Below are 18,154 nucleotides of genomic sequence, written 5' to 3' on the forward strand. Positions count from 1 at the left end.
AGCACCTTCCCGTGACCGAGCCTTTACCGGCGGCAGTGGTGGCTGCCGATTCTGATGATGAGGAGGAGGTCCCTGATAGGCAATTTTACCTCATTGATGCCGATATTTTGGAGGTGATGCCTGAGCCGACCAAGGGGGATCAGGCTAGACCCAAGGATAGACAACCTAGGGTGGGGAGAGGTCCGCGACGGGTGCGAGAGAGAATGGCTGAGACCCAGCCAGAGCAGCATGTACCTCCACAGTTCCAGTTTCCCAGCTACCCTTCCTTTTTCAGCCCTGAGATGAGAGTGAGTAAGCTCACGGAGAGAGTGTCTGCTACCTTGACACTCCGGAACCTCCACGAGATGTCATATGTTTAGGGCATCGGGACCAAGGCAGCTCAGCCGATGTAGTGGAGAGGCGTTGGGGACGACAGCGGGGTCTTCCATTCCTTTGGCGTGGAGCGGTCTACTTAGGGAGAGCCTATGAGTTACCCCTACGATTGCTTGGCACCATGGTGAGTGGGAGCCGATTTTGACACTGGTGGCATCGCGGGTGAGGGCACAACTGGAGCAGGCACGTCTGGAGGCGGTGGTGGAGATGAGATGATGGATGAGCAGGCTATGGAGTGATGATGCTCCTTTTTATTTCTACCTTGTTACATGGATTTGTAGTTCTTTATACTTGTTTCGTTTGGTACTTTTTAGACTTTGGTTTGTATTGTGGCCATAAGGCCGTATTTTAGATACTTTTCATACTTTCTCTGCAGGATATTGGTGTCGGGAATACGTTTACGACTCATGTATATATTGCTTTGGAATTATAAAGTGGCGCCTTAAGGGATTTTTGACCTGTGGCTACTCGATCGAGTGCCCCTCACTCGATCGAGTAACTGCAGGGGTGGCATTCTGGATGCATTCTGATCTTGACATACTCGATCGAGTGCCTGGTAAGCTCGATCGAGTAAGGTCAACTCGATCGAGTGCCTTACGAGCTCGATCGAGTGCCACTGTTGGATGCCTATTTCGTTTAAACATTTGTTTCTGTCTTTGTGTTGGTGGTTCTAGTGATAATGTTTCTTGTTGTAGGGGTGTTATAACATTGTTCCGTCTCAACGGTGGCTATACAATTGTGCGTATTTGTATGATTTATACAATTTCGGTGGTGTTTATATAATTTCGTATGCTAAGTCATATTGTTTCAGGTAACGTAGTGTGTAATGATTATAAATCTTGTTGCATAATTTGCATGTTCGTATAAGAAAGTGGTTGATGACACGGTTGATAGGCGATCATAGAATGTCTCGTTGTGTTGTTCACTTTCTTGATAGTTTCATACCTATATGAGTCATATTTATGTAGTGTCAAGGAAGTATCGTGGTTGACATGAGTCACAATGCGTATATGGCTTGTTAGTAATGTCAATGTGGAATAATAATATATCGGCTTGTGTGACAGTAAAGTTATTTTGATGGTGAACTTTGGGGACGAAGTTCCTTTTAAGAGGGGAAGAGTAATGTCGCGTGGAGTGGAAAATGACGTGATTATAACAATTTTATAGTATTTTATGACAATTTTGAAATATTTAAATGGTTGTGTGGGTAATTTCATAATGGTTACTATAAGTAATTGAGTAGCAGGTTGTAATTGTTGAATAGGTTAGCATGTTGTTATATCTTGTTTTCAAGTAGTGGCTCGCTATGTCGTCATGAAGTTGGATGTTAGTAGCAAATAGTAGAGTGGTTGTTCATAGATTGTGTTGTGTGGTTGAAGTAATAGTGTGGAATGAATAATGTGTTGTTGTGAATCAGTAATAGGACTGTCGTTTTTTAGTGTTTTGTAACTGATAGTTGTTGGCACGTTATCGATGAAGGAATAGTCTGATAGTCGTATGGGTTTACATTTACGTAATGACATGAGACGAGTACAAGTAATGGTCAAGTGATTGTTCTTGTACACAATGTGCTTTGGTGATTCAATATGAAGTTGGTGATTCGATAGGAAGTTGTGTTGAGTAATATATGTTAAGGTAGATGATGATGATGGTTGATGAACATGCATAGCGGGATGGTCTTTCTAAACGGTTGTGTGCTGACCTGGGTCGGATGAACAATGGGGGTTACCTTGGGTCCTTTTGTTTTGTGTCGTGGGGGAGGATGAGTCGAACTTCGGGGACAAAGTTCTTTTTAAGGGGGAGAAGACTGTAATACCCGTTCTTTTAGGGACCCGTTGACTGACGTTGACTGACCTTAAACACCTATCTTGACCTTAGGAAACCTTACGAGTGACGACTTGTGACGAACTGAGTAGTTGTGTGCTTGTTACTCGATCTATCTGAGGATACTCGATCGAGTAACTTGGGAGCTCGATCGAGTAGAGGTCACTCGATCGAGTAAGTTGGTTACTCGATCGAGTAACGGGTTTGCAGCGGGGAATTATTAATCGTAAATCGTGAAACCCCAAATCATTTCTCTACCTTCTTCCTAAACCTAAATGTCGTCACCTCTCTTCTCCTTCACCATGGTTCACCTCCTTGAAGCCTTTGTGGATGAGAACACATTAAGGATGGGATGCTTGAGTCGGGTAGCGGTCTTGACACCGGATTGCTGTGTAATAGGTATGTCGTCATCGTCGTTCTTATTTTCGGTTATATTTATAGAGTTAGTAATAGATAGTTGTGATGGTTGTATAAGTGGTTTTCATGGTTGATTGGTATCTTGTGATCGAACGCGGAATCGCTGCGGTTGGCTAAAGGTAGGTTCGCCTACTCAGTATTGTTGATTGTCTAGAGAGTCTGTTGTTGTTGTTTGGCTGGCTTAGTGTCTTTATTGGTTGGATGGTTGTGGTCGATTAATTAACGTTGTGTTGGAATTGTAGTTGGCGATTGTTGTTTGTACAGCTGGTTGTGATTGTTTGTCTGTTGTTCTCGAGGTGCGTCCTCGGCTGAGTGGAGTCACTTGTGGGAGTGGCTTCACGCCCTTGATTCGCCCTCTGTGGAACCCGCCACAGAGGGGATGTGCACATTAAGGAACATGGGTTTATCGGTCGGATTAGATGAGCGGGGCTTAGGTGGTAATGGCTGCGGTCCCCCACTGGCGGTGTGGATTACTGGTTACGATTGGTAATCTGACAGGACTGGACTTTGGGCAGTCAGTGATGTGTGGTTAGTTGGAGGAGGTGTGGTGTGTGTGCGTGTGTTCTTGTAGTGTGTTGTGTTTTTTACTTAATTGTTATATCAGTTGCTGACCTTGTGTGGTTTTGTTGTGTTGTCTGTTTTTGTTGTGTCTGTCGTGATCCACTATGGTGAGCAGTCAGTCTTAACAGGTTGACATATGGATCTTAGCTGGGTGCTTGGAGGGATGAGTCTACCATGAGTCTTGGCAGATATAGCTTCACGTAGTTGATAATAGTTCTGAGTTGTATCTTTTATATCGCCAATCGGTTGTTAATAACTTGTAATATAATATAAACGTTCTTTTATCGGCATTTGATTATTACTGTCCTCGGGCAACCGAGATGGTAACGCCCTTATCTGCTAGGGAAGGTCTGGTTAAGGCTCCTTGGTAGATTGGGGTGTTACACATTTTTTCAGGAGGACGAATAGTTGAATATATATCCTTTTACGCATTAAGATTACAATTCACCATATGCGACTTTACTGAGTTTGCTTTACCCATATCTTTTTTTTTTTGATAAGGAAAGGAAACTAGGTTAAGTTAAATCAACCTATAACATACTCGCGGATGAGAGCGGTAAAAAAAGTCGAAAGTCTTAATTTACCAAGGAAATTGCAATATATAATTAACAAAAAGGAGGATAAAGGGAGAGCTCTCAATAAGAGAGTCTGAAACTTTAAAACCCCAAAACAAAAAATCCAAGAAACAAAATAGATCTACCAACAAAAAAACTAAGAGAAAAATCTCAAAAGAACTGTGAGATAATTAAAGAGAGTTGATCAATGCTACAACCTTAGGCGTGAGATTCAAAACCTCATTTATTAGCCCTAAAAATTATATAACCCTCTCCACCCATGTGATTGATATTCACAGCGTGCGTTTGGGATTCCATTCTTGGGTGGTGGAATTGCAGAAAAAAGAAGATCTAAAAAGAAATGTATAAAATTCACATCATGGAAAATTTGTTAAGAAAATAAAGATTTATAATATTAAATCTTCCCAAGTTAACAATGATTTGCTAAAATCAGTATATGATAATAAGATTCTGAAAACTTTCTATTTTAGTTCTTGAATTAAACCTCCATTCTTAAGATAAATGACTGAAAAAAGCTCACCTAGGCTAAAATGGAGAGCAATTAAAGTAGAATCTTGAAGAAGGTAAAACTCAAGAACTATGACAAAAGAAAATTCAGTATGCTTTACCCATATTGAATTTATGTATAACTCTTTTATTATATGTTGTTTGATGACTAAGATCTCATGTTTTAGATGTTCAATTTGTAGAATAATGCAAACTTTGTTCTTTCTTATTCATTTCGAATTCTTTCGCCAAGTATTTCGCGGCAACTTCAAGTTTATCGTATCTTGCAACGATATTTAAATTTCACACATTGCCTTCTTTATTTTTGATCTCTTTGATTAATGGATATTAATTCATAGTTTAGTTAACATACTTTACAAATAAAATGATTAAAATCTTACAACCTGTTTTATTATGTATGATCATAGTTCAAATAATAAAATTGTTTTATGTAAGTTAGGAATTAGATATGGGATAAAAAAACTCATACTTCTTTGAATGATTTTTTTTTTCAAAAGATTTGAATGGTTTGCTTGAACATGTAAAGAGCAATTTTCATTGGTCTAGTATAAAATAAAATCATTCATGTACGTGTTAGTTATTGTATATTCACATAAAATGTAGATATGCTAAGTTAATCTATATTAGATGCCTCATCAAAAATAAAAAAATATCTTCTTCTTTTTTGGTGAAATGTAAGTATTGTACAAACGATTGCGAAAAACATAACCATACATGAGGTATAATGAACACAATTAGTGCCATTATAAACCCAACAAAGACTTAGGCGGTTCAATGAACCGTCCTAAAAAACCACCAAATTGCAGCCCATATCCAATATCGGTGTTGTGCGGAAGCGTGAATACCTCGTGTTGGGCTTCTGCTGCATCTGAGTCCACAACCCATAATAGTACGATATTGTCCGCTTTGGGCCAAGCCCTCACGGATTTACTCTTGAGCTCCTTCCCAAAAGGCCTCGTACTATTATATTTTATGAACTCTTATAAAGATGATCTTTCATCTTTAATCTACCGATGTGGGACAAGGGTTTTCACCCTAACAATCCTCCCCTCAAACCAAGGACCATCATCTTGACTCGGACCTTGACCTCTATGGAGAACTCCCACACTTCTACAGCCCCAACTTCTAGACACCTGAAACATCACAAGTCTTGATAACCTCCCCTTAGCCGACACACTATGCTACCATGAGCCATGTCTTGCACCACATGTCACCGCTTGGTCAAGTGAGTGCCCCACATGCTCCTAAGCCTGCATGTCCATGTGCCCTTCTTGGGGTTTGCTACACATGCATATCGAACATCCTCTGCATCCAATATACCTTGGATCGGGTCCGCCACTTCAGTGCTAAAACACAAACGGTCTCTGGCACCACCAGACCTGTGGCACTTAATCTGATAAGGGTCCACCTGATCAACAGTTCTAGTACACAAATGTTCTCTGTCTCACAAGACCTATGACGTCTTTCATCTATTTAGCCATGGACCGGGCTTGCTCAAGGACTCACCCCGAGCTAGGAGTTTCATGCCTTACAGTGTACAACTTCAAGCCTTGGGCCTGCTGATGCATCCTCGTGTCTAGCCCAAGTCGAACCTTGGGCTCTGATACCACTTGTTGCGCGGAAGCGTGAATATCCCCGTGTTGGGCCTCTGCTGCATCTATGTCCACAGACCATAATAGTACGATATTGTCCGCTTTGGGCCAAGCCCTCACGGATTTACTCTTGGGCTCCTTCCCAAAAGGCCTCGTACTATTATATTTTGTAGACATTTATAAAGATGATCTTTCATCTTTATTCTACCGATGTGGGACATGGGTTTGCACCCTAACAATCCTCCCCTCAAACTAAGGACCATCATCATGACTCGGACCCTTGATGCAGAAAAGAATGCAAAGACAAATGCAGAGGTGGTCTTGGAGGAGAAGGCTCATTCTTTAATTCTGTTGTGTTTATCTGATCACGTTATGGTTGAGGTTGCCGATGAAGAAACTGCTATAGGTTTGTGGTTGAAGTTGGAATCTTTGTATATGATAAAGACTCTAACCAACAAGTTGCTTCTTAAGCAGCGTTTGTTTGGTCTTCGTATGCAAGAAGATACGTCTCTCAAGGACCATCTAGAATGTCTTAACTCTATTTTACTTGATTTACGTAATTTAGATGTTAAGGTAGATGATGAGGATGCCGCCTTAATTTTGTTAGTTTCTTTGCCAAATTCATTTGAGACTTTTGTGGAGTCGTTTGTTGTTGGTAAAGATTCTTTGACCCTAGAGGAAGTGAGGTCAGCGCTTCACACTAGGGATTTGCGCCGAGTAGCGTCAGGTGGTGTTGTAGACAGTAGTCCTGTAGGGCTTGTTGTGAATTCGGAGGGTTCTAGTAAGGGTAAAGCCAAGTCTAAGGGTCCTCGTAAGAATGTCTGCAATTACTGCAAGGAACCCGGTCATTGGAAAAATCAGTGTCCTACGTTGAAGGAAGCTGGTATTTCTGCTGTTGCACAAAAGGTTGCTAAATACGATTCTGAGGAAGATTATGCTCTCGTTGTTGATGTTGTTCCACGTTCTTCGGATAGTTGGATTTTGGATTCGGGATGCGTTTATCATATGTGTCCTTTTAGGGAATGGTTTACTTCTTATGAAGCTTCACATGGGGTTAATGTTGCCATGGGTGACGGATCTATTTGTGAGGTGCTTGGAGTTGGTACTGTTTGGGTTAGGACATGTGATGGTGTTGTTGTCTTCCTAAAAGGTGTTAGGCATGTTCCACGTTTGAAGAGAAATCTTGTATCACTTGGGATGTTAGTTGATCAGGGCTACAGTTTTCAAGGTGATGGTGGATCGTTGTCCGTTGTTAAGGGTTCTTCTGTTACTTGGAGGGGTGTTAAGGAAGGAACTATTTATGTCCTTCAAGGCACTGTGCTGACTGTTGGAGCATCAGGTAATCATTCTTCTGTCTCTCTCGAGTCTAAGTTGGGGCATATGCAACTTGGATATGTGAATGATACTTTGAAGCACATCCAGTTTGGGTCACTTGGTGATATTCTGGATAATTCGGGTTTGGATAGCTTTAGTGAGAATGGTAGTGTTGACAGTAAGGTGGAGTCTATTCCGGTATAGGTCAAGCTACAGGGTTCTTAAGACAAGCTATCTACTTTTGTCTCTGCGCCTCAATGAGGCGGTCTGCGCCCCAAGAGGTGGGGCGGTTTGGGGCTCCAAGTGGAGTTGTTGTGGCTCTTGAAAGAGAGCCGTTTGGGACCTCATAAGGGGTCATTTGAAACTTCGACGGGAGTTTATTCTTTGGAGCTTTTGGGTTGGACTATCTTGTCTAACAATTTGTACCTTTGATGGAGGTAATTTGTACTCGCTTAGAATGTTTTTTTTTGTTTGGTTTCGACTTGAGTTTTGTTGCCTTGGTGTAGGCATTTTTGTGGTGGTCATGACACCTAGTTTACTCAAGTGAGACATTTGTTTTGTTCGTGGCGTTTTTGTTTCTTTTGGGACAGTTTGGTACGACGGTACATTTAGCCATGTAGTTTGGAGGAGATTTTGTTTGGAGTCTTGTGTGTGTTGTTTTGGTACACCGTTCCATCATAGTGACATTTGGTATCTCATATATTTTGTGTTGGCGTTTGGTAGCTTTTGCCTCTTCGGAGTTTGCTACGTTTGGCCTTCCTAGTGGTATGAAGATATGTTGGGTACTTAGTACAATTGGTAGTTTCGGCTTACTACATTGGGTACTTCGTATATTGGTCACATTTGTTGCACACTTGGTTCGTTTGTCCGTTTTGTGAGTTGTGTTCAAGTCAAAGTGGAGACTATCGGGACAGGTAGTGAGTTGAGGATCGACTCTATTGAAGCTGATTTGGGTCTGGTTCGTTTTTGGGTAATTCAAGTCAAGGTGGAGATTTTTTAGGAGTTTTATGCCTTGAATGTGTCGAAGACGGATGAAGCTAAAGGCGAGACGAAGAAGGCATGTCCATAACTTCCGTGAGTCGCGTGTTTAGCTGACTTCAAACTTTGTGTTTGATATTCTTTGGCTAAGTTTCTACATGCTGAGACTTTGGTTTTGGAATTTAAGTGGGCCTTCCCACTTTCCAAGTTGGAAGAGTTTATAGGGCATTTGGTTTGTTACGTAAGTTTGGACGTGATATTTCGGCGACTTAAGGAAATTATTTACTTAATTTCTTATTAGTCTAGATATTTTATCTTGGATGGGATAAATATATAAAGGCCTAAGTTTTATTCTAGGTTAATTAAGAGAGAGATTTGAGAGCACAATAAAGAGGGTCGATTTGTGAGGTTCCTTCTGAAGAAGAAAACTCAGTTTGTTCCGGGCTTTATTATTGGTGTTCGTCTGTCTTTGAAGATCGAAGGAGTTTGTTCAGATCTTGGTAGGCCTCAAGATTATTTGTCCTTCGTCTTATTGGGGTAGTCTCTTTTGTTCCTTTGAGACTACTATATTTGTTGGTAGAATATGGTATCCTTTTGGCTCATATTGAGCGCGTGTGTACCGGTCTACTGTTGTACTATTTTCTCCACTATAGTGAAATTTGATCTCCTTGCAGGGTGGACGTAGCCAGTTATTTTACTGGTGAACCACGTAAATCTTTGTGTCAACTTTATTTACATTCGTTATTTATTTGTTCTTATCACCTTATCAATTAACTGTTTGGGTAACGGGCGCCTCCGTTACAACAATCGGATATTGATCCGACCACCTTAAAAGGAAACCAACAAAAGCCAAAAGCAGGAGATCCAATCTCCACTCATCTAACCCTAGAAAAGAGGAATATGAATCAATTAATCCTCGTCTCTTCTTTGATCTCTCATCAAATCAATCAACAAGGTTTCGAATCCACTCTTCATCTCCATTATCATGCTGAAGACTGAGAGTATCTTTGATTTTGCCTCGGATCTCCCCCAATGATGCATTGAGTCAGCTTGTTCGGCCTGAGTAGTTGTAGCTCAACTCTACTCAGATTTCGTTGCCTCCAAACATGATATGTGCACACATTCAAGGTGACGTTGATGCTGATACCTTGTTTCAATTTGGAGTGTTTCTGAAAATATATATAAAAATATCATTTATTTCTTTTTTTTCTCATTATCCTCATTACTAACACTTATCCTCAATCGCTGACCCATTGGTAACATTCTCTTTCCAACAAAGAAAAATCTCGCTTTTTGCAAAATCACCCTAATTAATCTAACATTCTCTCACTATATTTTCTCGCTTGCATTAATATCTGCTTGTCCAACAAAATAGCGATGTGGTGTAAAGATCAACAAAAAAAATCTCACTTTTTGCAAAATCATCCTAAATCGTTCACTTTTTCTCTCTCCCTTTTTTCTTTATTTCTAAAATTAGTTTTTGTAATAAACAATAGTCTAAAGAAAGAGTATGGAATTAGTTAGTGTAAAAAAAGATGGATGAAAAAAAAAAGATAAGGCGTCGAAAATATAGGACAGATAACCGAAAGAAAAAAAATGATGTATAAAAGCGAAGGTGGTAATCATAATTGTGTCATTGATTCTCTTTAAATTTGTTTAATATTAAATTAAATAAACATCAGCGAGAAAGCAACTCAGTGTTAGTTTCAAGTTTCAATCAAACCCATCATCATTAATCATTCATTTCCTTCATTTCTAGGGTTTCTATCTTTCTCTCTCTTCCATTTTCCCCCTTTTCGTAAGCAACTCCTCTCTTTTCCTTCTTCTTTCTTTTAATTTTTAACCTTGATTGATTACATGTACTTTGATCCTTGCATAATCATGCTTTTCTAATTTGTTTGAATCGCATATTTGCTATTTTTTCCATCTTAATTAATTTTGTTGTTATTTGTTTTATTGCTTATTTATCTATCTATCTATGTATCTATCTATATGAGCATGATCAGGGGTTTGTTGTTTTCTTTTTGCTGTAATTTATTATTGATATATAAGGTGCTTGTTGATAGCTCAAATGTTAATGGACTTCATAATTTCTGCTAAGCTTTAGTTATTAGATTGACCGCCTCGGTAGCAAGATCAACATTGGGTTTTCGACGTATTGTTGATCTATCAAGTGCACAAAAACACCTAGGCGCTACCGGTTTCTGTTGTGCATGTTAAGATCGTCACCTTCATTGAATTATTGTTTCCTTGCTTCATAACTTTAATTTTGATTGACTTTTCTGTGTCTTACAATGTACTTCATCCCTTCAAATCCAAACAACGTGTTAATCAAAATTTGCTTTCAAAAAACTGTGGGATCAAGGTGTTTGGATTTGAACCAAGGGAGTATCATGTAGGCTGTAGGCGTGCTCTCACGGGAACGCAACTGATCAATAGTTTACGTTACATTGTAATGCTTGTACCTTTGATGAATTATATTAGTGTGTTTTTCATGTGTAAGAACAGAAGTCACGGAGTAATGAAGATTGGCTTTAAATCTTAGTGATCACATAATGTCAACTTTGACCAATGTTTTCATAATGTATATTTTACACTGCTCAAAAGCTTTTTTAGATGATCATTTGAAAAAAGCTGTTCAGATAAACAAAGCGTCAACATTTCACACCATATCTACATATTTTTGGAGAAATTAATGGTCAATGTTGAGTTTATTAGACCACCGAAGTCAAATGTGGACATTATGTATGAGATAGAAGTGGTTTAGTGGTATTTTTTGTTTACGTGCTTCGGCTAGGTTGGTCGGCCTCTTTTAACTTGTCACTGGCAAGATTTTTAGTGGGTTGTAGTACTTTCTATAAACAATTTTAGATTTTTGTTAATGTGTTGCCTGTTTTGATAATTATTACTTAACTTCTTGCTGCTGGATAACTTACTTTCTAGTAACCATCCTAGAATTTGTTGTTTACTCCTTAACATTTAGTGAACATTTAAGTTGGCCATGTTAATATTTGAACATAAGCACTGAGTCTGTAAGTTGATTCCTTCCAAAAGTCAGTTTTAGTGTACTCAGTTTTTTTTTATTTATTTAATGAGGATTAGGATTCTTTGAATTATCTGGTATATTTGGTTCTGACTTGGCTCATTTTCCTTCTTGCTGTACAGATTACCTTGTAGTACGCTAAAATGAAAACAAGCACATCAACATTGAATCCCTTTGCAGTGGCATATGTGCCGCTTGCTAAAAGAGAGGTACAAGATGTAGATAAAGAGTGTAAGACAATGCCTCGGGAAGCTGCTGTTGATGATTTAAAATCAAAGGTCCACCAGACGGATGTTGCTCATGATACACGGGCTGAACTTCCTCAAGAGATAACCGCAAGTGTTCTGGACGAAGAATCTGAAATGGATCTAGCTTACCTTCAGATGATGTTTCCTGGAGTATCAGATCAGTCTCTTGCTGATGTGTATAACATCAATCAGGGTGACTTGGAAGCTGCAGTTGACATGCTGTCAGAACTTGAGGTATTATTCTTTTACGCTTGATCTTCTTGAGATTTCAACTTCTAAATCTCAGTGTGCACCCTTTGTTCCAGCAAGAGGTATATGCATGTTTCTTAACGGTCGAATCAACAGGTTGAGTACTTTTCTTATTTGCTATTTTTTGTTTCATCTTAAATTACCAAAATGGTCTCCAACCTACTGGTACCACTTTTGGATACTCTTTTTAGTTACTAAGACATAAAAGTAGTTAAACTTCCCAAATGGCTCACAAGCCCCATGTTAATGTATATCCTTTTTCTAATACACCATTCCAAAAAAAAGTAAAATGTACACATAATTCTGGAACCAAGGGAGTTATTTTTGTTTCCTATTGTGAATTGTTAACATTGTTTGATACGGGGTATAGAGTTATGCTTTTAACTTGGTCGATGCTCTCTCTGCAGTCTGGTGATGACCAACCGGTTGCTTCGAATGTTGACAATGCTCGGGAGCCAATTTCTTCTGGTGAGTGCTCGTCCGTGAAAGCTGTATCGGTAGCACGTGAATCCTGCATGCCTTCTGGCTCTCCTGGAGTGACAGCTGCTACTTCCTGATTGTCTGTTGGAAGTAGACTTCACAACAGTTCAAAAATTAGTTTTACTTGAGATCTGTGGATACCAGACTTCAGGTGCTCTCTGGCTTTAGTTTGTATAGTTTTCTGCCACTTTTATCTGAGATAATTTTCGTCGCTCATTACGCAAGTCTTATCTCCGGCTTTATATGGTATGATTAGCTAATTATTATGCGGAACACATGCGGCGGTATAATTGTTGCAGTCTGTAGTTCTTTGTATGGTGTGCTTTTGCCGTCTCTGCTTTATTAAGTGTAATTTTTTCAGTTGTTTAGATTTCAGGTTAAGATTTCAAAGCTCATGTTGAGTTACTTTATCTAAGAAAGCTTTTGTATGATTTGATATCATAATTATAAACCAAATTGATGATTTGCAAAATGCAATATCTTGCAAACTTTGGTTCCTGGCTAGAAATTTACCTGTGCATTTTTATTTGAGTTTCCATTTTGGTTCTAATAGATTTTAGGCAACCACGTTTTTTTTTTAAAAAAAAAAAGAAACCGCTCAAGGCTCAATGGGAGACCAAAGTTGAAAATTTGCGTATTTAATATACAATGCTATCACAGCAAAAATATTGGAACTTTACTCGAATGGATTCTATATTCAGCCAGCTTTGTATGTCTAGAATTTGAGGATGATGCTACTGAAGTACTGAACTCAATACCGTCCTCTGTACAACCACATTTCCTTCAACAATTGTGTTTATATTCAGCCATCTTTAGTATACACGATATCACGGTAACTGTCAATGTTGAGACTCGTATACATGACCCAAAAACGACCCTCATTCGTATTTTTAGTGGGGACTGGTATTAACAGGGGAAGTATGAAGGCCTTTAAAGTTGGACTTACAGTCTTACAGGTAACATTCGACCAAATGAATGTCCCGTACTATATATGCATCCACTAGTCACGCTAGTGTTTAACCAGTAAGGCATCCATCTTCGTCTTTCTAGCCGCGTGCTTTAGTTTCTCGAATGCAATCAGACCAACCTGCCTTACTCTTTCTCTTGACAATCCGATCCTGAACATGTAGGATTTATGCCATGTTAATCAGAGAACTTAGCATATAAATATATACAAGACGTTTACGTACTAATATTCGGTTGGTTAATTTCCAGCTCACCTTTTGCTAATTTCTTCCCAAGTGAGAGGTTCATCGTCCAGCCCATAGTAAAGACGAATGATCTCTCTCTCCCTTTCTCTGAGGGCCGTGTCAATAAGATGGCTTACTTCATACTGCAAAGAATTGGAATAAGTAATCCTTTTATTAATTCGAAATCGGTTTTATAAGTGCATTCCCATGTAAATTCACCAGATACTTCAAAAAAAGTCAAGATTTTAAGTTAAATAAGTGAGGCATTTAGTTCTGTTGTTATGAACTGAACTGTCAATTTCTTGCTTCATATGATTAAACAATGCTAATTAAAAAATGGAAAGATATTCTACACCAGGTTAGACATCAAGCTCTCTGAAAATAGGTTAGACCTTCTCTGAAAGTTTTCATAAGATACATGATTAGTAGAAGCTCACCTTAAGTGTCCATTCATCTACACCATGCCACGGGTTATTCTCTAGGCGGTTGTCCGCAATATACTGAAACAAAATAGGAGAAGAGCACTGAGTTCAGAAGATTGTCATGAGCTTAGAAGCTAAAATTTCAAGGTCTGCACATATCACTTTCTCTGTTATTTAGGAAGGTATACCTGGGATTTAGGGTAATTGACAAATTGTTACCGAGTTAACCGAGGAAACACAAAGGAAAAATAGGAGGTACTACTCGTGATGGTGGATGGAGGAAAGAGATGACGAAAAGGTACTAATTACCCTATAAAGGGGTAATACCGTAATACTTACTAGTTACCCTATAACGGGGTGATAAAGTAGATTAACTGCAAGATTCATTTCTCTTGAAGTAGTAGGACTGTAGGAGTCTAAGAAGATTTTGAGTTCGAAACTTCAATTGACCCCTTGTCTGAGAGCACACTGAACACTCTAATAGACGCCATAATCAAGGAACTAAAACAACATTCATCTCGCATAACTAAAAACTTACACTATGATAGGTCATTCCAGGAAGGCCATTAAGCGAGGGGAATGGCTGGCGGTCCAGAGAAAAGACAGGTCTGACAGCCTACAGTCAAGCAATAACAATCAGCTCGGAAAGAAACTTCACTTAATGGCACATCTTCATCAGATATCTGAAACATAAGGCTCACTTACCTCAGTTGCATTCTTTATTTTCTTATGAGACATGTTTAAGGTTTCGGCTATCCTCTGGAAAAAGATTGATCATGTCAGTAAATTCTAATATTGGAGCAAAATTCAAGAGTAATTCTTCTGATTATAAAACTGCAGTTAGCATGAATCTTAGTCTTTCTAATATTCTTCTGCAAAATGAAAATAGAACTCACATCAATAGAAGGGTTAATCCCTTTCTCCTCAAGTCGATTCTTCGCTCCACGAATTAAACTTAATCTTTCATGTAGATGGGTAGGCAACCTCAGAGTTCTTGAATTTTCCATCAGTGCTCTAGAAACCCCCTGCACAATGAACCCCAAACATTCCGTTAACTGGTCCAGCAAGAAGTGTATCCAAAAAAAGAAACAAAAACCTTGACAGACAACTGGGGCAGTCTTCTTTGAGGTATTGAAAACAGATTAATGGGTAGACTCCTGGCTAATTTTCTTTTCATTCACAGGAGTCGGGAATTAATTAAATTGATGACCAATTTGTATTGAGGATTTTGTCATGGTAAATACCGTTTAGAAGAATAACCAACATGAGCAGTAGACTTACTTGACGTATCCACCAGTAAACATAAGTAGAGATTTTGAACCCTCTAGAGGAATCAAACTTCTGAATCCCGCGAAGTAGTCCAATCAGCCCTCCCTGCATGGAAATAATACCAATTAGTTTATCGTGCCATACGTAGATGTCTAAACATGTAGGGATACCCGATGTTAAGATCATGAGAGAATCCACCTGGACGAGGTCTGCCATATCAGCGCCCATGTTGTCATATTTTTGAGCAACTGACATGACCAAGCGAACATTGCTCATAGCTAGCTTCTCTGTTGCCAGAGTACATTCAATCAGTTTGGACCTCAGTTCAGTCCGGTTCATTCTCAAAAATTGTGCTAGTTGTTCATCAGAAGCCTCACATCCTAGTTTTTCCTTCAGTCTGCAAATGTTCAGTGAGAAGTTTTCTGCTTACATACCTTTTATCACAATTTCCTATAAAATATAGCTGTAAACTTGAATTACAGACAAAAGATTCACTGTCTGTCTGTAACTCTGTACGACAGTAGTTTAAATTTGGGGTGAATGAAAGGAGGGAGTGAGTAGTTAGTTACCTTGATCTATGGTGTTCCAAGGAAAGACCAGCTCTTATGTTGTTAGATAAATTGACAACTTGTTGATGAGTTAGCAACTCATAACTTGTCAAACCCCTCACATAGCCAACTACATGATTCTGAAGGATCACCCCTGAATGTCTCTCATCACTACTTTGTTTCGTCGAGTTTTTGCCTTTACTTTTCTTCTTGGCATTGATCCTTCTTACACGAGCAGGTATCCCTGACGATGTGACACAGACATCTTTTTTACTACGACTACTTTCTTGAGGAGAAGGCATATCAGTCATGCCAATGCGCTCAACGGATAGCTCCAACTGTCTTTCCAGAATCGACTTGTGTAGCAAAAGGAGAGCCTCCACTGAAGTTCCGGGTTCCCAACATTCCTCTTCGGACAGACCATATCTCGGAACCCATGGTTCAGAATGTACATTCGGGCCTCCATTTATACATTCCTTCACAGCTTTGGAAGACGGTCCCGTGGGCCCAACCGGCTTAAAGTTAGCTGTTTTCTTGCCAATAATGACATTTTTTGTGGAATGGATTTGATGTTGTTGATCAGTAGGACAAGAGAGTTTTTCTGTGAGGTCAGAATAGTAGAAAGAGGAACTCAACATTCCTTGTGTGAGTTTTTCTATTATAAATGAAGTATAGAGAAGCAAATGACAAGAATGTGCAGAGGAGAAGGAAAGAAATGTATGTGTTATTATCTTCTTGTTATTATGGGGTTAAACTGTTTGGTTATATTTGTAGTTTGTTTGTAATTTTGATTGTTTCATGTGGTTGTGGGTTGTTCTCCAGATCTCTGGGTCACACCCTTCTACTACTTTACTTCCACAACTTACAGGATAACTTTCTTCCTTATTTTTGACTTCATAGACTTGCATTTATTGAATGAGAATTGTTACAATAAGATTGATCATGGCCCCTAAATTTTGATTCACCAATTAACTAGGGTCGAAATTTGATCGGACTCATTCAAAGCCAGTCGATTGGTCATAAATAAGTTTATTTTTAGGGTTGTTCATTCAGTGGCCCGGTTCGATGTCGGATCAATGAATATCCTTATTTATCTTAACTGTGAATATGAAACATTAAAAAAAAAAAAAATGTTAATACCTCTTTCAACTAAATTTTATAAGCCATAAATACTATGAGTATTAAAATATTAATATTTAGAGTTGAAATAATAAATGAGAAAATTATTAACTTTAGTATTTTAAATTATACACATTTAAAAAATCAACTAGTTTTTGTGCCCGTGAAAATCACGGGTGCGTTTAAGATTTATTATATAAGTTTTCTTGCATGAACGTGACCTCATAACATCATGTTTTAAAATCTTTTTATGTATACAACATTACAACTCATTTAAATTGGAGGATATATTGGAAAAGAGTAGAATAAATTTATAAATAATACAAAAATAAGAGTGATGTAATGTGATTCTTATTTGTCCTATAGCTTATTGTAACAATAAAACCTACAATTTAAAAAAAAAAAATTATATTTTCTAAGGTTTTTTTTATGCCCGGGGTTTGTGATGTACTTGATGACCCTTCTCTTATATAGTTATATAGAGATGTTGGTCAATTCCAACAACGTACTCACCATGTCATATTTTCTAAGTTTTTTTTTTTTGAAATAATATGTAGTAATTGGTATTAATCCTCGTTTTGATGCCCCATGAGTTTATTTTCCTATTTCGCAGTCATATGAAGGCAGTTGCTATTCACCTTTTCCTTAACTCCAACCTTCTTTTACCTCCTCACATTCAATTAAACTAATACTCCGTATATAACATGTGGGGTTGAAAGGTAAATGTATGAAGCCTAATATATAATATTTTAAGCGATTATGAGCGGAATATGTAGAATAGAAGTTTGAAAAGAGAAGGTAGATATTTTAAGCGATTATAAAAGTATAATATATATCTTATATTTAACATTATATTTCAATAGAATTTTCAAGTACTTCATATACCGTATTCAATACTTCGTACTTTCCAACGTGTAGTGTAAGTACATATACTAACCAAGTGACCATATGATAAGATCTACATTGTCTACAACCAAATTAAACTTGGTTATAGTTAATACAGAGTATTAGAATTAAGAGGTCCGCTACAAAATTCTAAGTGCCAACCTTCAATGTTGTGCCTTGACCACAAACTGGGCGAAGTAGCTTGAGAACATAGATGAATCGCCAAAATCACCCATTAAACAGAATTCCAAGTTGGATAATAATGGTTTTACTTTGTATTCGGTCTCTGCTCTTCTTTTACCTATCATAAGACCACCGTGTTCACAAATCACAAATAAATTATTCTCGGCTTTAGCAATCGTATTACAGTATCATCACCGGCCTCCTCTAATAAAGTTGGGGTCTTGCGGAAGCGCCATTACATTATTTGAAAATAAAAACTCAATAATTACTAAGAAACCAACTTCAAATTATAGCAGGAATCCAAATTTGATACTCCACATATATATCTCTAATGTATACATACTAGGAAGAAGAACGAATGAAATAGATTATAATGAA

At 38.3% G+C, this 18,154-nt stretch overlaps 2 protein-coding genes across 2 annotated transcripts; one reads left to right on the forward strand and one right to left on the reverse strand.

Moving 5' to 3' along the window:
• The first annotated feature begins 9,774 nt into the window (after positions 1–9,774).
• On the forward strand, positions 9,775–12,668 carry LOC141605561 (polyadenylate-binding protein-interacting protein 6-like). Its single transcript, XM_074424384.1, has 3 exons — positions 9,775–9,938; positions 11,306–11,665; positions 12,088–12,668. Exons 2-3 carry the CDS (start codon positions 11,327–11,329, stop codon positions 12,235–12,237), a joined length of 489 nt encoding a protein of 162 aa, XP_074280485.1. The 5' UTR covers positions 9,775–9,938; positions 11,306–11,326; the 3' UTR covers positions 12,238–12,668.
• Positions 12,669–12,905: 237 nt separating this feature from the next.
• Positions 12,906–16,406, reverse strand: LOC141605560 (RNA polymerase sigma factor sigA-like). The gene is made up of 9 exons (XM_074424383.1): positions 15,611–16,406; positions 15,240–15,438; positions 15,054–15,146; positions 14,669–14,797; positions 14,478–14,531; positions 14,311–14,388; positions 13,788–13,850; positions 13,381–13,493; positions 12,906–13,278 (listed from the first exon to the last, which is right to left on the reverse strand). The coding sequence occupies exons 1-9, from the start codon at positions 16,225–16,227 to the stop codon at positions 13,170–13,172; spliced, it is 1,455 nt and encodes a 484-aa protein (XP_074280484.1). The 5' UTR covers positions 16,228–16,406; the 3' UTR covers positions 12,906–13,169.
• Between the last annotated feature and the right edge of the window lie 1,748 nt (positions 16,407–18,154).

Source organism: Silene latifolia, chromosome 10, assembly GCF_048544455.1.
Source record: "Silene latifolia isolate original U9 population chromosome 10, ASM4854445v1, whole genome shotgun sequence".
NCBI classification, from domain to species: Eukaryota; Viridiplantae; Streptophyta; class Magnoliopsida; order Caryophyllales; family Caryophyllaceae; genus Silene; species Silene latifolia.

Excerpts from the sequence above, each read along its gene's own strand:
- LOC141605560 (XM_074424383.1), bottom strand. The coding sequence starts at position 16,227 with ATGTTGAGTTCCTCTTTCTACTATTCTGACCTCACAGAAAAACTCTCT. Across the intron at positions 14,532-14,668 it reads GGATTAACCCTTCTATTGAT|AGGATAGCCGAAACCTTAAA; the intron begins GTGAGTTCTATT and ends ATCTTTTTCCAG. Across the intron at positions 13,279-13,380 it reads TGGGAAGAAATTAGCAAAAG|GATCGGATTGTCAAGAGAAA; the intron begins GTGAGCTGGAAA and ends CTACATGTTCAG.
- LOC141605561 (XM_074424384.1), top strand. The coding sequence starts at position 11,327 with ATGAAAACAAGCACATCAACATTGAATCCCTTTGCAGTGGCATATGTG. Across the intron at positions 11,666-12,087 it reads ACATGCTGTCAGAACTTGAG|TCTGGTGATGACCAACCGGT; the intron begins GTATTATTCTTT and ends CTCTCTCTGCAG.